Here is a 22,843-nt window from a genome sequence, read left to right on the forward strand (position 1 = left end):
AGAAAAGTATTAGCTAACACCAGTAACCTATCAGTCAATCACTGCCACCTTCTCTTTCTCCTAAAAGAGAGATTCCTACATGTATTTCTAGAGGAGGAGGGCATTAAAAGGTAAATTTAATAAATGGATTCAGATTAAATGAAATATAAGAATAGAAACAGACTGGATGGACTTTGCGTGTTTCCAACATACTTTAGATTTTAAAAATTGCATGCTAAACATTTTCAGTGTGACTTTGCACTGAATGAGCAAACTCAAGGTCTATCAGACCTCTTTTCAAATTACAATAAGTAAGGACTCTCAAGGACACCAGTGAAAGGAAATAGTTACCTTTGAAGTCAACCCACTGAAACCCTAACAGAGAAAAGCTGTTTCATATTCTCCATTAAACATTTATTCTTTCCAAGGTGATTGTAACAATTACCATACAAGATCATATTCTAAACAAATCTAAATATTACTGAGAAGTCCTGAATGGTACACAAAAGTATTTTAAAAATATATAATATTACAAAACCCTTATTTACCTTGCTGAGTTTTTAAATGCATTGCTTCCTTAAAAACCCAGGGCCATGAGTAGGGTTGCCAACTTTCTAATCGCACAAAACCAAACACCCTAGCCTTACCCATTCCCCGAGGCCCTGTCCCCTTCCCTGTCCCTTCTCTGAGGCCCTGCCCCCCCACTCACTACATTTCCCCCTCCCTCGGTGGCTCGCTCTCCCCCACCCTCACTCACTTTCACTGGGCTGGGGGTGCAGTCTCTGGGGTAGGGCCAGGGATGAGGGGTTCAGGGTGTGGGAAGGGGCTCTGGGCTGGGACAGGAGGATGGGAAACAGGGTGGGTGAGTGCTCTGGGATGGGGGGTACATGTTCTGGGATGGGGCCCAGGATGAGGGGTTTGGGGTGCAGGAGGGGGCTCTGGGTTTTGGTGGGGCTCAGGGCTGGGGCAGGGGATTGGAGCATGGGGTTATCTCTGGCAGCCCTCAGTCAGTGGCATGGGGGGGAGTGCTAAGGCAGGCTTCCTGCCTGTCCTGGCACTGAGGACTGCGCTGAGCCCTGGAAGTGGCCAGCAGCAGGTCCAGCTCCTAGGCGGCTCTGTGCGCTGCTCTTGACCGCAGGCACCCCACCCCCCCTCAAGCAGAGCCAATGCTCGGGGTGGGGACAGCGCACAGAGCCCCGTGGCCCCCACGTCTAGGAGCCAGACCTGCTGGCTGCTTCCAGAGCACAGCGCAGTGTCAGAACAGGTAGAGACTAGCCTGCCTTAGCCAGGCAGCACCAACAACTGGACTTTGAACAGCTCAGTCGGCTGTGCTCACTGGAGCCACCAGCATCCCTTTTTGACCGGCTGTTCCAGTCGAAAACCAGACACCTGTTCACCCTATTCATGAGTGACCTCCTGAGTCGGGAAGTGCTGTACGAGAGATCTCCACCACTGATTATAGAAATTAGAGATGGAAAAAACCTATTAGATTATTTTGCCCATCTCCTATTAAGATGACGACATTGACCTACTACGCACTGCAAAAATCTCAGCAGCTGCACAAGCATGCTGGGCACATAGCTGATGAAACAGGGAGAGAACTGGGATTAAGCTGCACTAAGAGAATGGTGACAGAGAATTAATGGGTAACTGAAAACCAAAGGAAGTCATACCTGGACTGATCAAGTGCCTTTTGTTTCTGCTTTAGTGAGCTTTGATATGGCCTTGCTTGGTACCAGGTAGGTGAAGGAGAACACAAACTTGGATGCCTGTGTTTCATATAACCAAGGATTCAGCCACCAACTCCTCCCCTTCCCACATGCACAGAGTTGTAAACTATACTTTAGAAACACTAAAGGCCATTTTATGTCTTCAGAGAAACAATTATAAAGAGCTACTCTTGGAAAATATTTTTAACAATCTCTCATATATCACGCACCATGTACCAACTGCATCTGAACAAATTCACAGGTAAGCTGCCAAAATAAATCTTATACCACTGGAAGAGGACCACATGCACTTGTATCTATATGCCCCTCTGCCACACACACTTGTTTGTTTACATTTTACTGTGCTCAAAACTGGAATATAACGGACCCCACTTTAGATATACTCTGATAGGCTTTTTACTCCAGCAAGTTGGGGAGTGGGAACTTGCCAGCTGCAACATCCTTCTGCCCCCCTCTGCTGGCTGATACAAGCAGCCGCGGATATGAATAGGGCCCGTTTTCACCCCACTGTTTCTGAGAGAAATAATGAAGGACAGGGAGGGAGGAGGAGAATGAGAAAACAAGAGAAGAGGAAAATGAGATAAAAATGGCAATCAATCCTGATAAAAAAAGATATGGAATGAGATCTTATAGAAATGCTTTGGGATAAGGGCACACTTACCAAACATCGCTCTATGTAAACAAAGAGAAGACAAGAATCTCTATCTTGAAAAACTAGAAAGTGCTATTCAGACAAACCAAACACGGAAGCTGATACTACAGAGCCTTGTGTCTATTGCTTCTGAAACTCTCCCAACTGGTATAAGAAATGAAACTGGCTTCTTAGAATACCGAAGGGGGGGGGGGGAGAGAAAGTGTTCCTATCTGGAATATATACATGGGCTTGTTCAAATATACACACAGTTGAGCAAGTAACTACATACCTGTAAGGCCCTGACAGTTGTTGTGCTAGCATTGACTGGCAATATACTATATTGTTGAGAAGCTCAAATCTGTGTGAGTTCTTTACCGTCTTCAAGAAAAATTAAAAACTATAAAACACACAGTTAAAAACTTGGACTTTTTAGGAGCCAACAAGCTATTTCATTCAAGAACAAGAAAATAACAGTCCATCCCCAAACAACCTAACCCTACTCTGATATTTAAATATTTGCCTGGCAGGCTCTCCTTTTTAATTGTGTGGCTGAATGGAAAAATCTGATACCCTCAAAATACGGTGACTGATATTTATCAAGTGATATTTGTTCGGCAAGAAAAAAAAGCAAAACCAAACCAAAACAAAACCATGGCATCTAATTGCTTTATTTGCTTCCTGCATAAGAGAAAAGGAATTTTCACGTATTGAGGGAACCCCTTGAACAGGCAGAGAGAATTAGAATTGTGACGGGGCAAACTTAAAATTCCAGTCCAATTCGAAGATGCAGGATTGTTGCTACACCAACAGAATGTAAACCTTAAGAATCCTGGCAGAAGATGTTACGTGATGCAGGATATGGTGGCTACAAATGCTTGATAGATCTCTATAATAGTCAGCCACTATTATTAAAAAATATAAAAACAGCACCAAGGACTTTTTTCTTACCAAATATATTTTGATGGGAGATGCCCCATTTTTGGTTGTAGACGTCTCAGAAGTTACAATATTCAAATATACTTTTTTCTGCACTCTGTCATAAGGCATTCCATAACCTCTACAAAAACTAGAGTACAGCAAATTTCATACGTCTTTTGCAAGGCTGCCTTCCACATTAGCTGCTATAGTCTCTCTCATTATTCTGCAAGCCTACAACAACCTGTTTTAAAAAGACATTCATCTCATCAGAATATGAGCATTAGGGGAAAAAAAAAAAATCAGCGGGTCTGTATAGGGAAGGTACATTGCAATTCATTTTATACCTTTATACTACAAGACCCTAATCTCTATCGGATAATGGGATTAGTAATAACTTTTTAAAAGTCAGATTTTTCTAGTAAATAAGATTTCAAAACAGAAGTCGTAATTAAATTGGTAGGCCAGTAATCCAGCTCATTTAAAAATATATCTATCATTAATATTGTGCTACACATAAATGAATATAGTATGAAAACATCCACTGACAAACTGCACTGATAGGTCACAACCACTCCTGACGGCATGCGGTACAGCTAGCAAAATATACTGTATGCTACGCAGTATGTACTACAGAGAACACTATGGCATACCTTTCAATCTTCTGGCATTTCCATTCTTTTGCTGCTCATCTTCTTCGTTAATGGTGAATAAACCAGGGGGATTTGTCCTTGCATTTGTCTTCTTCAGTCTCTCTTGTCGGATAGTAGTAGCTGCCCCAGGCATATTGCTGCTACCACTTGCTTATTACAATATATATTTAAGAAACTGCAGCGCCTGTGTAGCAGCTAGCTGCAGACCTGCCTGTTCATTTGAGCACTTGTAATAGATCCCCTATGGATAAGCAGTATGTAAAGAGCTGACAAATACCAACATCCACTTGGCAGCTGAGGGCCTGCAATTTCACCCACCTTTGAGAAAAGCCCTAATTAAAGGCACATTGGTTTGGATGCCTCTCTTCGCTGCTTTAACCTGTTCTATCAGATCCCAGCCCACAGCTTCTCCTTTCTGCAGCAGCACCTCTTCCCAAGCTTCTTCCAGCTACTGCACACTAAAATATTCAGCACGCAACACAGGAGGAAAAAATACGATACGCCACTGTTAACAGTTGCCCTGACAACAGTGACATATCCTAATCAAAGGAAGTCTATGAATGTTGTCTCCTCAGCTGCAGAAAGCAGCCTGCCGGAATGCTTGCTCCTGCATGCTTAGTGCAAAGGGTTACAGCTCTTTACACTGTAACCACCTAGTCAACTGGGCTGCTCCTTGGCTCTGTGCAGGGCGGTAGGAGGATGGAGTTCTGCTTGCACAAGCAGATGAGTATTGAGCGAAGAGAAGCCTAAAAGGCTGCAGGCATGAGCCTGCATTTTGCCAGCTGTTCTGTTTATTAAAGTTTACAGTCCCCAGCCTAACCAAAACTCAAACGACATGAGTTTTTCACTTAACACCTTCACAAGTATTGCATACCTTTTGCAATAAAAGAGTACATACACCCAGGATTACTGGCAAGTGTTGAGTTATTCATGTTTGGAAAATGTAAGCTAGTGTACACATTTTTATTGTACAGACAATGTGAGCAAAGAAAAGGCTGCTTAAGCTGAATGTACAGTGAATATTCCCTATTGCAAATGTCAGTTTTACAGCAAAGAGATCATTAATGAACTACAATCACTTCTGCAGAAAGGCCAAATTACAATCAATTATAACCAGCTAAGTTTTCCCCATCATGATGGCAAAGTTAACATAGTGATTCTGGATTCTCATTCACCATCCACAGTGGAGGACCTGCTCACACTTTTGCAATCTTCTAATTTTTTTAAACTGTTTTTGCACAGAATCCAATGATCGCTGTGATATGCAAATCCCTGAACAGCTGGTTTTGCAGGTAAGTTTAGCCTCCTTTAACACTTCCACCATTTCTCAACCTCAAGCTAAGAGCACAATTGCCACACCAAATACTATTAATTTTTAAATTTCAATCAGATCCTAAAAAATTATTTGTACTCTCAGAAGTTGCTAGGTGTTCTTTTCACATTCAATTTCAGAATCAGAAATTTCATACACCTGGTCTAAAATGTTCTCCCCCCCACCCCCAGCCATACGTAGATGGCAAATACACAGCAGCGTAAATATTAGAGGACAATACAGTAGCAATATGGAGCTCATATTGCCAATGCAGACAATATGAGATATGCAAGTGAAAGGGTGTCTCATCTATAGGTTGTGTGAAGAAACGGGCAGAGTTAAGGTTATTTGAGTTACCTTTAAACTGCACATCCAAATTGGTTGCCTGGAAATAGCATTATAATATACCTTGTCTGCCATTTTCCCTGATGATAGGGCCTTGGGAGGTCAGCAAGAGGTGACAGCTCTGTTCTCACACACATTAGTCATATCACTTAGCAGGGAAAAACTGGGGGATGATGAGGCATAGCATTAACTGAGCTCAGAAAGGGTAGTCATAAAGCATTCATGCTCTGTATCCAAGCAAGAGAAAAAGGTACCTAAGAGAAACAGTAAGGTAGTCACAAAAGCACAGGCTTTGAGCCAAGTCTACTATCTTGCTTGCCTGACCCCTGTATTTCCTCTTGACAAGGGCCCTTGCTCTTGGCAATATCCCAGCTTATCTGGGTGTACCATGCAAGTTAGAGAATGACGACATTTGAATAATCATAAGGTAGAAGGTGCTTTGTATTGAAAGGTGTTGGCCAAATGTAGAATTAAAAAAAAACCAAAACACTGACACAAGTTGTTCCTACCTCAGCAATTTGCCTTCCAGCGTTTATTCAGGCTGCTACTTTGTATTGGAAAAGAGAAACTGGAAATAAGCTTCAGTTGCTGAAACCCTGTCCACGTACATGCTTACTACAACAAAGATGTACGTAATTGTGGGTACACACGCACATAAATTAGAATGTGTTTAACCTCTTGTGTATCATTCATAGTTTTCACAGGTAGCTAGGCTCTGTTTCCAAAACAGAAGAATTTAAAGTGCATATGAAAAGTGCTTATCCTACATGACTGTTTGGCTAATATAATTTCCCTTCCTTTCATGTTTACAAATATATATTTTAATAAAACTAAACTCCTGTTCCTTTTAACAGTTCCATATTGCAGGTATTTTAAAACAAACTATCAAATCGCCATCTACAATACCTGTTCTATTTAAACCATTAATTTAAAAATGAAAAAACTTTGTTAGGAGTTTCAGCAAATACACCCATGATTGAGTGGGCCATACAGACTTAAGTACAATTTCATTCTTACAGGTGGTCCCCTCCAGTCAGGAGGACTGGCCCTCAGGGATGACAGATGGGGAAGCTGGCACTGTTACTTCTTATATGTTACCACTATGGTGGATAAAAGAAAGGATAACTTGCTTTAGGATTGAGAAGGACATCTTACGTGTGAGTTAAATATGTATGAAAGTGCGTTTAAATAGTTATTAAAGGAGAATGATCATTATTTGGGGAAGCAACATGGTCTAGTGGAGAGAGGACTGGACTGGACGGGAGGTCAAGAGACCTGGGATCTATTTCCACACTGCCACTGACCAGATGTGTGACCATGAGCAGGCTACCTCATCTCTCTGTACTTCTGTTTCCCCTCCCAGCATTTGTTTGCTTGTCTGTTTACACAGCAAAACTCTTTGTGGCAAAAACTGTCTGTCACTACATGTTTGGGAATGCCTAGCCCAATGGGGTCCCAATCTCACTTTCAGTCTCTACATGCTACTGTAATGCAAATAATAATTAAAAACTGAAATATTGTGCAAATGCTCTAAATGCATAAATCCAGAAATGAACAAAATTCTCTGGCTAGAAGTAGAGACCACTTGTTTATGTTATACAAACATAACCAACTACAACATTTTAATAATTAAAGTGTATTGTACAATCAAATACACTAAATAACTTTGTGCTCTTTTCCCTTTCTCTTCCTGATAACGCTATAAAATACACTTAATTAAAATACAGTACTGCGACTGCTTAAAAACAGACCATTTAATAACATGGATTGGACTCCTTTAAAATGGTAATACTGAGAATCCCTAATAAGTAAGCCCAGTAGATTTTAGCTCAGACTTGCCAGGGTATATAGAAGCTTCTTTACTGATTCTTTGCTGAAAGTAACATCGTCACATGACAGAAAGTATGGATAACTTAGCACACCTACTTACTGTTGATTGCAAAAATTCTATGCCTGTGGAATCTGATAATTGCCTACCTCATATATTGCTTGATGTGCAACACCCATAGGAAGCAAGTGACACAAAGAATACAGGATAATTAAATGATATACTAGGAGATGAAAATACTTATATGCTTGGAGTGTTAATTGTTGTTTTTGTAATAAAACTCCATGTATCTGGGCTCAATACCTTTTTTTTTTTTTAAATTTGCACTGGCTTGCATCTGGATATCTAATGTTCCAATCCTGCAATCAGCTACTCATGTGCTTAATTTTACACATGCGAGCAATCTGACTGATTCCAATGGTACTACTCACATGCTACAAGTTAAACTTGTGTGTGATGGATTGCTGGATAGGGACCTAAGTCAACAACAGACAATATAAATATTTTCTCCAAACAACCGCTTAAGCCATTTTTAGGTAATGGAGATTGTAAAGTGAGAGCAATGAGAAGACATGGTATAATTTTAAAAACAGAAATTTAACAGACTGCATATATTTGAAAATGGATCCATATTTTGATTATTAATAATATTCAAAAATATTAAAGACTTGTATGAGATAAAGTGCTTGCTGGAGAAAATAAAAACACCTTGTCTCCTTTCCTACACAGAACTGGGTTTTAATTAAATACAAGATAGCAATTAGATTATAGTTTAAAAAAACCCAAGAACAGTCATGCTAACCACATGAATCACTGAAAATGTTCACAAACTATGGCTCCATCCTTGCAAAGGGATCTGCCCACTTGGAACCTATGGCTGGTCTTCACTAGGAAAGAAGTTGTGTTCCTACCATGTGATAGCTAACACGTTGTAACTAACATGGAGGTAAAATCCGAGTGAAAAAAAGGTACTTTGTAATTTCCAACTGAATTAGTAAATCTAAGTAAGCCCTGGGCTCCACCAGAGTCTAACTCAGTGGCTCTCAACCTTTCCAGGCTACTCTATCCCTTTCAGGAGTCTGATTTGTCTTATGTACCCTCAAGTTTCAAGTCAGTTAAACTAAATTACTTGCTTACAAAATCAGACATTAAAAATACAAAAGTGTCACAGCACACTATTACTGAACAATTGCTTCCTTTCTCATTTTTACCATATAATTATAAAACAAATCAATTGGAATATAAATATTGTACTTATATTTCAGTGTATAGTACATAGAAAAGTATAAACAAGTCATTGTCTGTATGAAATTTTAGTTTGTACTGACTTTGCTAGTGCTTTTTCTGTAGCCTGTTGTAAAACTAGCCAAATATCTAGATGCGTTGATGTATGCCCGTCCCCGCCCTCCCCGGGAAGACCTCTGAGTACACATACCCCTGTTTGAGAACCACTGATCTAACTTGACTTACTAACGTGTGTGAAAGCTACCAATTGCCTTGCCTTCACAAGGATTTCATCTCGTTAGTTACAACACGTTAGGTTTCAGAGTAGTAGCCCTGTTAGTCTGTATCAGCAAAAACAAGGAGGAGTCCTTGTGGCACCTTACAAATTTATTTGGGCATAAGCTTTCATGAGCTAAAACCCAATTCATCAGATGCATGGAGTGGAAAATACAGTAGAGAGGTATAAATACACATCATATAAAAAGATGGGAGTTGCCTTACCAAGTGTGGTGTCAGTAAGAACAAACTTTTTTTCCCTAGTGAAGATGCACCTTTCCACTTCAAGAGAATCCCACCAAAGGAATTGCTCAGGCAGCATGCAAAGTGTTCGTAGGATTGTGCCCTCTCTAAAGCAAGTTGCAATGCATCATTACATAACATTTGACAAGTTCCACTGCATGTCAGTCTACTGCTCAGATATCACTGATTCCCCTGTAGGAATAAATTTCCCTTCTACAATAATTCAATTTCTTTAAAAGAGAAAATATCGATACAATAGCACTTTGAAGACAGACTAACTGAAGGATGTGTGTGTTTAGCATTTAATGTTCCTCCCATGTATATCAGCCTGGAACTTAGAGCAGTCAAACCAAATGAACACAAGCTCACTACATTTTAGAACTTTATTATAACAGAGTAAAAATACTATGGGAGGGGTAAAAAGGGCAAACTGCTTGTAACGTCTTTCTGGTTCAATGAACAGAAGAATTCTGAGGACTCTACTGGAAGAGAGCTTGGTCATAAGCATGGGCAGATTTTTTCCCAGTGTAGTCCGGAGGGTGGGGGGGAAGAGGAGTGGCTCCTCCCCCTCCGGGTCTGTGGGCAGCCAGTCCACCCCACTACATTTCCAGGGATCGCCTGACATGGGGAATCAGCAGGGCCAGGGGAGACTTGAGCTTAGGCCTGTTGTCAGGGCCGAACACCACACACAGTTACGGTGTCCCCGCCCCGGTCAGGACGGGGCAGCAAAGAGTCTCGGGCTCAGACCTGTACACAGGCTGGGCAGCAAACAGTCGGGTCTCCTAGCTCTGGCAGAGGGCCGACAAGTGCAGGCTTCTTCCCTAAGTGAGGGGGAGACTGCCACCCACGGATTGGGGTGGCGGGGGGGACGGACAGGGAAACAGGCCCACCCACTCCACTGTGTCCTGGCCCAGGGCCCTAGCAGCGGCAGAGCGGTCTGCCACTGGGTCAGCGGGGATCCTGACCGCAACATGCTGACTTGCTTGCCGTCAGCGTTGCAGCCAGACAGGGGTCGGCCACCCTTGGGCCTCTTTCCAACTGCCCTTCAGGGTGTACCTGGCTCTGTAGAGGGTCATCCTGGTTGTCGGGGAAGAAGACCTCTGTCAGTGCTTGAAGCTCCTCCAGGCTCGGATCCATAAATGGCCCTAGTGGTCCTGGCCAGTCCTCGGCTCCCTTGGGGTCTGCAGTGGCCTTCCAGCCTGGGAGCCCACAGGAGACGTCTGGCTCCACCGGTGGCTGCCTCCCAACTGAGTTCTCCGGCACAGCTTTTGTACTTCTGGTCCCGCCCACTGACTTCCCATGGGAGGGTTGAGCATGGCCTGGCTCTGTCCACCAGGGTTCAATGAGGGGCGTTTCCCCATCTGGGTCTGTGGGCAGCCAATCCGCCCCACTACACCCTCCATTCAGTGAGAGCCCCGTTAGAAGATTATCACAGGCATACCTTTTTCAAATCAATATCACAGCTGTCATCTCTGGTGAGCTTCTTTTCTTATGTCAGTTGCCAAGGATGAAATCAATTAAAGTATTGCCTTTTTAAAAAAAAAAAAAAAATACAGCAAGCAGACAAATATTACAAACCTTCTCTTTGGGGATTGATTTAAAATCATCAGACTCAAGGCAGGGTTATCAGTCAGTGCAGAGCACGCGGAAAACAAGATAATATCATCCACCTACATAGGCAAAACTGGAATCTAGATCCTCTCATCCAGTGTATCACTGGAAATTCCCAGGCTCTGGGCGCCTCTTCATTCCCACACCTATCCAATAAAAGGCATCCTACAAAGGAATTCTGTGGTCCCTTTTGGGAAAATCTGGACATCTATCCCATAGTGCCTTAAATGGGGATAAAGTGCCTAGAAAACATACACCCAAAACAGACAGATAGCAAGACAGCAAGACAGAACAGGGAGCAAGACAGAGAATCGGGGTGAAGGAGAACCAGCCAAACTAGTTACAGGCATGGTTAAGGGTCCCCATTTTACACTGCAAAAATAATATGCCAAAATTGCTTTAAGAAGACAACCATCTGCCAGCACAGACTGACCGTAAGGGAAAACAACTGTAACATTTTCACTCACAGCATTAACCATGTTGTACATTGACATTAAACATGTTTACAGTCAACCATGTCACTAACTTGTTACATACGCATTTAAAAGGTGTAGTATTGACAGGACTTAATGTAACAAATTCACAAACCGTACTCAATTCAAACTGATGCACTATATTCCTATTCATAATGCCATTAGCCTACAACACAGCACAAGTAGCCTTAATAGTGAAGACACTTAAAAAAATTAAAATATTTTTATAAATTGGAAATAGTAGAAGTAGAACATTATCTCAATAAAATATTACTGATAAGTCTGATTTAATAAAGCTGTTCACTAGGTTGTCTATACAATCACATAATCTTATCATTGTTACTTTTGTGTTCCCTCCCCTTCCTCTTGCTTATTAAACCTAGTTGTTATATATTGTCATAAAATCAGAAGAAAGGACCATGTGTTACAATAGGTTTTTGAAGTGCCTAGCATCCTGATCAGCGTCTGTAGGCACTGTTGTAATATAAAACAACAATTATGATGATGCACCAGTATATGTAACAATGTTAACTTCATTTAAACAACTTTGGTATTAAATATAAATATCTGATAGGAATCAATGGTATTTTTCTATTAAACCCACATGCCCTTGCTCCACTCAAGAAATTCTGTCTTGCAGTAACCAGTGGTGATAAAATATTATTGAGTGAGAAGAAAAAACTTCCATCTTTTTGACTAATGGGAATACCACTGACAAGAGTTCAGATGTACTCTGAATAGATTTAAATAAGCAATGAGTTAACTCACTTCTGAAAGTCAAAGTCCTGAAAATACAGCAGTTTCGTGAACCAAGTCTCCATTCTTTGAATTAGAATATTTTAACTGAAGAATCAGAGAACACTGTCATTCATTTAAATTGGACTAAATGATCTAACATCCACTAAAATATGTATTTTGCAGAGAGGGGGACAAATAATGAGATAGTACATTTTAAAGAAAAATAGTGTGTTTCTTTAGAAAGCAAATTTAGAATGAGAAAGAGAACGAGACTCAGCTCTTCTTTGTTGGGATTGAAATAATATTCATGAATTCTTATTTCTTGTCCTAACATCTCTTGTCTCATAAATAAGACTCTGGATACAGTTTATACTGTAAATTGTCAATATCAACATATAGGCCTGAACCACAGTACATAAAATATTGCCAATGATATTTATTTTTTAAACGAATAGGTCTAGCAGTTGAGTAAATATTTACATACAAGAAAATAAAGAACTATCATCATCCTGATCAGTTTGATTGTATATTTATTCCTTTACTTTACCCATCTGTTTCTTGCTGTAAATTATTAGAGGCAAGGACCATGAAGGTTTTAGGTACTATTCCAACCTAAGTAATAACAAGGCAGGCTTTTCACCTTCAAAATTATAAAGGTGCTACCAATAATAAACCAGAAGTCTAGAACTGGTTATTCTGTTTCAAGGGGGTTAAACCTGGCACAGTGCACAATTCAAATGGACAAACAAAGGTCAAAACAGAAAAAAAACCAAGCTCTATACCGCCTTCTGACTCTGCTTATGCACACACCAGTGCAAAATATATATGAATTTAAGAAGCAGGAATCTGATCAGTGGGCCCTCTGAGAATTCAAGGACACTGAGTACTAGATTATTATTCCTTGTTTTTGTACATCAAGTTAAACATTTTTTAAAACTGAAGTACACATAGTATACAATGCTGTGATTAAACAAACTTAAAAAAACATCAATGAAACCCCCAATGTGTAACATTAACAATAATATATATATAAGATTACTGTCAGTCAAATAATTTTTATTCATACAGGGCCTGATTCAGCTCCCACTGACATCAATGGAAGTCCTTCTATTGACTTCAAAGAGTGCTGTCTTGGTTCAGTAAAGAAAGAGGCACTAGCATGTGGATTGAGAATGAAGCTGCAAGCCTGAAATAATAAAAGCAAATTATTATTACCACTACTAATCCTGACACTAACACCACTTCCCTCCATGACCTTGGGCACTACAATTAACCTCTTCTACCCCAGTTCCCCCAGTTGTAAAAGGAGGATAATGTTGACCTACCTACTTTGTAGTGGATTAAACGTATGCAAAACACTTTGAAAACAACTATGTGTACAAAGCCCTTTTACAGAAATGAGAACATACTTCAGAAGGAATCTTAATGTGCCAAAATCAAATTAAAGTTTCTCCATCACATTACCACACAGATAAGATCATATAAATGAAATCCTATGAATGACTTAGCCGTCTGTTCATTGCTATCACCAACTCAGCAGTTGACTTAGCCTAGTGCATGAATAATTAGAGAGAAACCCTTTAAGCCAATTAGAACTGTTGGGTAGGTGGCAGCATTTCTCAGAGGGATAGGACACATGGTTTTAAAAAAAAGAAAACGTGGAGGTAAAACGCTGATGACTACTTCTTCCTTTACTCATAGCTCTCACTTTGGCTAACAAACTTAAGCACCAATCCTGAGACTACTTATGCATGTCAGTAACTTTACTCAGGTGAATAGCTGCACATAGAAAACAGAACTACTCCTGTGAATACCATTCCCAGCATTGCCAATCCAGAGCATTCACAAAACATAAACCAGGCCCCCCCAAAAGCCTGAGATTAGCTTTAAAGATAATACATTTTGGGGTTGTGTTGTTTGCCTTCTGGTATTGGAGCCTTTAGGATTCATGTTTTCAAGCTTTTCCCAACAACCATGTGGGCTTGAAACTTACTTTTTAATTTATTTTTAATGAGAGCTGAGATTCTCCTGTAATAACATGACTCAAGGAGCGAGGGCTTTAAGAAAACACCAAATATCACAAGACTTGCAATAAAATTGCTAGAGTTGGCATGTGTTTGTGGGATTCAGTTCTTAGTGAATTTGACAAATGCATCTTTGGGTCCTATCATTTTACACCCGTAAACAGATAGTGTGTGTGCGTGCAACCTCTTTTTTCAAATTCTCCTAGGAGGTTGGTTCTCTAGCTTTATAAAGGTCAAGGATTCTGAGAATCTCTCTTCCCTGGAGAAGATGAGGGTGTGCAAGGAGTACTGTTACCTAAGCTCTAACTCAGTGATGGGCAACCTGCGGCCGGTCAGGGTAATCCCGCAGGAGGGCCGCGAGACTGTGTTTATACTGACCGTCCACAGGCACGGCTGCCCGCAGCTCCCATTGGCCGGAAACAGCAAACCACAGCCACTGACAGGCTGCGTGCAGCCCCTGGGCTGCAGATTGCCCACCACTGCTCTAACTACGTGCTTAGGCTTGCATTTTTTATTCATTTTCATTTATATTTTTCAAGTGGAAAGGAAAATATGTTTTTTAAAGATCAGTAGTGCCTGCTTAATTGAGGCAGTTATTACAATGATCAGATTTAATTACATTTTCAGCAACAAATAATTTTCAGCTTTAAAGCAACTAAACTCCTTCATACGCATTTCCTGTTTTCTTGTATAATCCATCAATCTGTGCTCAGAAATATATAAATTATATTAAAATGTCTGCCTGAGGTACTCTGAAATTAATGCAAACTATGATTTTTTTATTTCAAGAAATAATTTATAGTTTCACATTGAAAATGGAGGTATTCTTCAATACAGACTGTGTGCATGCAGCTTCAATTATGTTAACAAGGTTATCTTTCTATACTAGCATTGAAGGAAGGAAGTACACAAACCAATTGTCCATGCCTCACCTGACAGAGATATTATTTTTCAAAAACTGCAGAGCTTTTAAACCCTAGTTTAAAAGAAAACTGTGGTAAGAGGGAGAACATGAGTAGTAGCATGCCCTGCATTATACAATATATACCTAAAATAGTCTCTTACTTTTCCCCAGCGGATGGTCCTTGCATTAACAATTATTGACCAAGAGAAGACACTGATGAACGGGGTTGTCCACCTTCTCCCCCCACCCCCAAAAAAAGGGAGGGGGAGGAGGGGAGGGGGGAGAGGTTCCTTAAATCCAGGTTAAAAAAATCTATTACATTTAATCCAGAATTTATTTTATGAAAAAGCCATGTCACATAAGTAGTTATAGAAAATAATACACGTGAATTGCAGATGAACTTGAAGCTCAATGTTAAAGTATTCAGAACTAGAGTTTTGGTTCAGCCCATTGTAAACATGAGGCCAACTGAGTAGTTTGGAGCCAGATCTGAAATCCAGAATTTCAAAATTGGGTGTAGTTTGATCCACTGTTTTGATCAGAAATGAGCTCAAGTCAAAACTCTTAATCAAAAAGCCCTACACAGATAAATCAACAAACCGTGCCTCAGGTGAAGGAAAAATGACAGCAACTTGAATTAGTTCCCAAATAAAATGGTAGAAAGCTCTCATAATGGGGATATAGTTGACACATTTAAAAATAAATACATTAACAAAACTGAAAAGAGCGGGGGAGAAAAAAAATGAGTGTAATCTCTTCTGCATAATCACTCTTCATAGCAAATGACCGGTTAGTTTCAATGTTTAAAATATCTTTGCTGTATCAAGTCTGTCCTACATTAGTACTAAAGGCACCATAGTCACGCTGCATTGCTTTTGGTGATTAAGTTTGTAAATCACTTCAGCAACCTTTCGCTCTATTGGGTTGGGTTTAGTCTTCACACCTCTGGTGCAAGATTAAAGAACACACACACACACAAAAAGCCTTGTCTGAGTTATTTTTGTGAATAATTACATACCAATATTCTGGACTCCTACAGACCCTCAACAGAGAAAGTGCATGAGATCCTCCTAGTGGTGGAATAATGAGAAGCTTGGATACAGAGCAAGAGATACTTTACTGAGAGGAACAGCTAGCACCAAAAAAAGAGTTTTCATTCAGATTCTTATACTACTTGTGATATTCAGGATCCAAACACCCCACGGGGAAAACATGGGCTCTGAACCCCAAGGAATAAGTAATTAAATCAACTGATTGTATACGATATTATTGTACTACTGTATAAAAGCGTACTGAGTAAGGTATCGCATAAAAAAATTGTGACATGTTGCTCATGAGTATCAATGTATGACGTATGGATGGATGGTGTGTAAAGAGTTCTCCGTGTGTGCTGGAAATATCTTCCTAAAATATGTTTGGGGGGCAGACTTGATAAACAGTGAAAGTACATTTACAAATAAGATAAACAAAGCATTCACGCTAAAAGCAGCTGAAGAAACAGCTTGGTGAGCACACCGGGGGACACTGCAAACTCTGGCCCCCAGGAGGTCTTCCTGGCTCTTGAGACAAAGACAATAGACTTTGGGAAATATAAGGGGAGTAAATATACATTTTAGTGACCCATCACTAAGGGGACAGAGGAGACAGCACCCTCTGAATCTGTGAATGCTGGATCCTCCTGCCTGAACGGCTGGAGACGTGCTAGCTTGATTTAAGTGAGAAAGCAGTTTAGGCAAAGAAGGTAGGTTAGGACACTAGAAAGCATGTTTTATTTTGTTGGTAACTTTTTCTCTTGCTTAGTATCATTAAAATCTGTTCTTTATTAATAAACTTATTCTTTGTTTTACTAAGAACCATCTCAGGGCTGTTATATTGAAGTAAAGTGTGAGTCCACAGCAAAACCAGCAGGCTGGTTATCTCTTTGGAGGTACCAAACGTAATAATTTTTTATGAGTGGACAGTGAGAGGGTCTGGACTCTGGCAAACTCAGAACTGGGGTTCACTGGTTGTCATGCAAGGCAAAGTTAAGACTTGCAGGGTCTCAAGGAGTTTGCTGGAGATGTGATGTGGCTTGGAGCGGACACACAGTTTGATCTCCAGCAAAGCTCACTCAAACACACTGGCTTACAATTCTGGGTGACCTGAAGAGAGTGTCACAATCCTATAGGATGTATTAAGGGGTTCAATGTTCCCCACAATGCAGAATATCTCCTATTACAGTAAATAGGATTTACCTGTGCAGACAGAAGGGAAAATCAGATTCCCAAAATAGAATGCAAATCCGAGTGTTATAACACAAGCTATCTATCAAAATATTTTAACTAGCAAATAAATGAAGCCTAGGAAGGAACCATATATAAATCAGGTACATTTTAGGAGTACATCCACTGGATTTTTTTTCTCAAAATAATAGGACAATATATGTTTTAAAAGAGTCTCAAACTGAACTATCATACCAAATTAAATCACAATATTTTTTTCACACTGTAACAGCATAAACAACGGACTAGACTTCACACCAAGCTTAACAGAGGGAAAATTTAAATGGTTTGCTTTACCAAGCTAGCAAGGAACACTTACCCAAATTAACAAAACGAGTTTATAGTTTTTAACAGAAGACAGGACACGTTAGAATAAAGCAGTTACATCTAAAACATTTTCACTGCAAGATCAGAGATTTAAACATAATTCCAATAGCATCTCATTTGCCTCAGCCATAAGGAGCACCATTCTCCTGCCTCTATCAACGTGCAGCCAAAATTTAGCACCTGATTAAATAGCAGCTGGCTAAGCAGAACCCAGACAAAAATGAGGTGGCTGCTGGCAGGAAGAGGGAGGTGCTTCTGAAAATGTCATCTTTGACACCCCCAACTAGTGAGGGGCTCTCCTCTCGGACTGATATGCTGGTCTGCAGCACTGTTCCTCTTGGATTTCTTAATGGTATTATATGCCCAAATACCGATGGCAACCATTTTTTTTTTTTCAAATGAACAATTTTATCTAATACTGGCCAGAAGACTGTGCCCCATTTTACCCATCCCACACCTGGCCATCCATGGTGAGCCATATTATCTTCAACCTCATGCTCGGTTATAGCAATTCATATCTAGGAACGAAGCCATTCACCCAGAAACAGCTCCCAAAGTTCAGCAGCCCATCTGCTTAACAGAACAGGGCACTATGATCTCATCACCCCTTTCAAAGTCTCTGTCCTGATATTGAAAGCCCACCCCGCAGGACTGGCCCTAGCTACCTGAGGATTGCACCCCCCTCCACAACAACTACTTTTTACCAAAACATTAAAACTGTCAAGCAATAGGGGGAGTCCCTTGAGCACAAGAGACAGAACCGTCACAGGAGCTGGACGTAGACTATGGAATTTGGCTTTCAAAACTAAATGAAAACTAGTTTATTTGACTCCGCTTCCCCTGAATAAATTCTTCTCTCTCACACACTCTCTCTCTCTCAAAACACCCTATATACTAACAGAGCTATTTTTCCTATGGGTTGGGATAGAAGGAAAGGAGATTATATTATTTTTAAATACTCGGGAAGCACTCAGATACCATGAAGAGTGGGACCTACTCGTACATGGATTATAAACAGCTTAATTGCTGAAGTTTAACTCAGACACTTCACACATGAATAAGTTGTGGATGAACTTCGACACTCCAAGCAAGTTTAAGGATCAACCTTTATAGCAAGGAAAGCAAAAAGATTTGCTTATTATTTATAAATGATGTTTAAATGGATAAAATGCAAATAAAATACAATATGAAACAACAGTAAATTGAATCATCAGAAATACCCTGGGGAACAAACTCACATGATTTAAATATCATTTAAAAGCTGTAAGTAATTTGCACTCATAATGTATGTTTATTTTTAAAATACTTTATCTGAAGTTTGTTTTCATAAATACCTAGAGGAAAAATTAGTTTTAACAACAATAATGATGCAGTGAAAATCTTGTGTCAACAACCTTAGACTTCATTTTAAAATTAAGAATTTTCTTTTAACTCATTCTTCAAAAAAGAAAAAATTGCCCAGAGGGGTTCTCTGCGTGTGTGTGTGCATGTGTGTGTGGAGCACAGGTAATCGGGTTATGTTTGTTTGCTTCTTTGTTTCGTTTTTTGCTTTTACACACAGAAGCCTTAACTAATACTTGCCCTTTCAGAAGCTGAACTTCAGAGTGATGACTGTAAGTCTATGATAATAAACCAAAATTCTAAACAGAGACACCACCCTATTACCTTTACAAAAGGAAAAAGGATAGGTCTCAATGATATTTGCATGGGTATGTCCACTTTGCTTATTTACAATCACGTCACCATACCATTACATAAAATATTTGTTTAAAATTTCAATCAACAAGCAACAGTATGTCCTATTTGTACACGGTTTTAAGCAAAACCTTCACTTCAATATTTGAGAAACTTAGCCATATCCTAAGGGTAAGGTGAATACAAACTTTGTAAGAGAGAAGTGGAATCATGGTCTGGAGGGGGAAAAATAAGGAAGGATTTAATCAGTTCAGTTCAATATATACCACCCTGAACATGCCAAAGAGACAACCCCTTTCCTGCATCTGATTGTAAGCCACCTCTGTGCCTAAAGCAACAACAGCAGTTGATCTGATTATGTAAACCAAACTCCCCTGTCCTCCTCACTCCTAAACCAAAATAGAACAGTTTTTAAATGCTCTTAGGGTGGATATACCTCCTTACAGGAGATACCCTAATCAGTATAAAGCCAACTTTCCACCTCCCTCTGCACAAAGCATAGAGTTGACAAATTAAGGAAAGAATATCAACATTTAATTAATCACAGATTTTTAAGACCAGATTGGAACCAATATGATCATGCAGTCTGACCTCCTGTATAATACAGGCCATAGACCCTCACCCTCTAATAATTGCATCAAATCCATAACTTCTGATGGAGCTAGACCACCTCTTAGAAAGACATCCAATCTTGATTTAAAGATTTCATTCAACTGATGAAAAAACCATCACTTCTTCCTTCAGTAAGTTGTTCCAGTGGTTAATTACCCTCATAGTAAAAAATAATAATAAATAATAATAATAATAATAATAAAAAGCCTTATTTCTAGAGTAGACTGAATTTGTCCAGTTTCAGTTTCCAGCCCTTGGACCTTATTATGCCTTTGTCTGATAGATTAAAGAGCCCTCTGCTATCAGAATCTTCTCCACATGTAGGTTCTTAAGGACTGCGTTCAAACCCCTCCAATCCTCCCAGATAAACTAAATATTCTGAGGACCTTTAGTATCTCACTGTAAGACAGGTTTTTCACATTTCAAATGATATTGTAGCTCTTTGCTGAATCCTTTGCAATTTGTGGCCATCCTTAATGTGTTGACTCTGAAAATGGATGCAGTATTCCAATAATGGTCTGACTCATGTTTCCCCATTTCCACTCAATATTCCTGTAGTTGCACATTCAAGGATCATGTCAGCTCTCTTAGCTACCAAATCACACTAGGGGCTCACGTGCAGTATTTATGTTATTGCATCCGTAACTAACTAAACTTTTGTGGGAATTTGCTATATTTTAATATTAAATGTTTTATCTTATTCTAAAACACCCAAAGGCATTAATCCACATTATGGAACAGTGGTCTGCAAATTTCAGATACACTGGTTTTGGATTTTAGCAATAGAAATAGCATCTTTAAACAATACACACAGGTATATGTACAGCAATCACCTCTAAAAACAGGATTGCAACTAGGCACTTTACTACATTGAAATACCTTTAGTGTGGTATTGCATGTATATGTTTAGGGTGAGAAATGCTGCAAATATCACAGTAAATTTAACTACTGCCAATTGTAATCTCTAATTTTAATGGCATCCACTGCATTCACATAGGTACTTTTGAACAGAAAGTATTCCATTTAAATTAAACACACACTCTGCAGCGCCCTATGCTAGGAGGTGGGAGTTAAGCCGCAATGAACATTTCGAGTTGAGCAATGAATCCCTAAAAATACAGGGCTAGAATAAAAACACCTGCCACCCAACTGCAGTGATACGAGCTGATGCCACTTTCATTAAAAGAGGGACAAGTGCGTCTAAATTGGCTCAGAGTCTGACCCTGACCTCGAGAAGCAGGAAATGATCACCTTAACTACACAAACATCCTGCCTAATTACTGCAAGCGGGTGATTGCAGGCTGCTGTGGGTCCGTCTTTCCATCCGCTGGTGCGATGAGCCCTGCCCTGCCGGGGCTAGGATCCCTAGACACGGAGCGATCAGATCGATTCCCCTCCCCAAAGGGGGCTGTTGGCGGGAGATTTTTAAGGAGTTTTGCAAGGGTTGGTGTGATTGATTCCACCCCCTCCAGCCCGGGGGACCCTTCCTCCTCCCGGGGCCGGATCCCACCCTCGCTACAAAGCCTCCCCTGAAGTCGGGGGGCAGCAGGAGGGGGCCGAGCGGGGCATGCTGCGCACCTGTTGCGGCAGGAGGAGGACGACGACGACGCCGGACACCGAGACCAGGCCGTGCCCCAGGCCCTGCGGGAGGAGGCTGCAGCCCCGAGGCACCGTCTCTCCCCGCCTGCCCAGCCTAGCGCCGCCCGCCGCAGCTTTCAGGGACCCTTCGCTGCCCGCGGAGCAGCCGGATTCTCTCCCGGGGAAGGCGGCAGCCGGCCCCAGCCCAGGGCTCCGCTCGCCGCCTGCAGCGCCCGGGATTACTGGGGGGGGGGGGGGTCTTACCTGCAGGGCCCCGGCGGGGAGCATCGCCGCTGCTGCCGCCTCCGGCCGCCTGTGCCTCCGCCATGTCTCCTCGGTGAGCTCAGCCGCCCCGCCCCGCCCCGCCCCGCGGGAGCCGCCGCCGCCGCCGCCTCAGGCGCCTGCAGGTGAGCGCGCCACGCAGCAGGCGGGAGGGGCCGCCCCGCGGCAGCGCCACCTCGCGGGCAGGTGCGGCAGGGCGCTGGGGACAAGCCCGCCTCAGGCCCGGGCGGGTGGGGTCAGGGGCTAGGCAGGGCTCGACCTGCCACCCTACTGCAGGGGGGAGCGGCCCCCAGGCCGGTGGGGGGCTGGGTGCCGGCGTCGCTCTTAGGGCACGACTGCTGGCCGCGTGATCGCCACCCCCCTCCCCCCGGGGCTGCGGGCTCCGCGCATAGCCCACGGGCTTGGCAGGGAAGTCGCTGGAAGGAAGGATCCAGTGGCCGGCTTGGGAGACCCGATTCAGACTTTGCGCTGATCGTGCCTGGTGATTTGCATTTCTTTCCTGAAGGCCTCCTGAGCCTGGTTCGGTTCCGTGTATGGGGTTGGGCGGGGGGCTGTCCCGTGGCAGTACGAGGTGGTTTCTAAGACCTCGGGCCCAAGCTGCACACACGGGTTCCTTGATCAAAGAAAGAACATTGACTTGCACCTAGAAGAGACTAGGAAGTTAATGCAGCTGACTAAAAACTACTGTGACATGCTCAGTATTGCTTAACACCACTAAGCAGCTGGGTATTCATCTTGAGTTAGATGTAACATCCCAGTGGTCTTGAATGTCCTTAACAGACCACATCGACATGTGTCTTCAGATTCTGTCCCTTCCTGGGGGGTTGGCCTATTCACAATATAAACCACATCCTAAGCTTGCTTTCCAGCTGTGGCTCTTCCAAGAGCTTCTCTCTCAGACCTCTTCCAGTCCCCAAAGATTTATAATCTGGTTGAAGGTAACTTTATTCAGGAGGCGAGGCATCATGTCTAGGGAGTAAGGGTGGGAGCCACAAACAGCTAAGTGCCTAAACCTCAGACTTAGGCACCTAAGTCCCAGTTTTGGCTCCACTGTGATCTACGAAACTGCCATTGAATGCTGTAGACATTGGCACCTAAGTTTTCAGGGTACAAGTTTCCTCAGCACCTACATGTCTGTTTCTGGTCATGTGCATTGCTACCTCCCTCTAGGTGTACAGATGTTTATCTCCTGCCTAAGT

General features: G+C 41.7%; 1 protein-coding gene across 7 annotated transcripts in view; it reads right to left on the minus strand.

Annotated features, from left to right (window-relative positions):
• The window catches only part of MAP7 (microtubule associated protein 7), a 201,168-nt gene extending 179,410 nt beyond the window's left edge, over positions 1–21,758 (minus strand). For 3 of the 7 annotated variants that reach the window (XM_073337420.1, XM_073337416.1, XM_073337415.1), the window contains exon 1: positions 3,912–4,357. In XM_073337420.1, the coding sequence (XP_073193521.1) occupies positions 3,912–4,044 (133 nt within the window). In that variant the 5' untranslated portion in view covers positions 4,045–4,357. Of the gene's footprint in view, positions 1–3,911; positions 4,361–19,794; positions 19,834–21,626 lie in introns of those variants that run through there. The other 4 variants (XM_073337419.1, XM_073337417.1, XM_073337418.1 and 1 more) reach the window with 4 other exon arrangements.
• Between the last annotated feature and the right edge of the window lie 1,085 nt (positions 21,759–22,843).

Source organism: Lepidochelys kempii, chromosome 3, assembly GCF_965140265.1.
Source record: "Lepidochelys kempii isolate rLepKem1 chromosome 3, rLepKem1.hap2, whole genome shotgun sequence".
In the NCBI taxonomy this organism is placed as follows: domain Eukaryota; kingdom Metazoa; phylum Chordata; order Testudines; family Cheloniidae; genus Lepidochelys; species Lepidochelys kempii.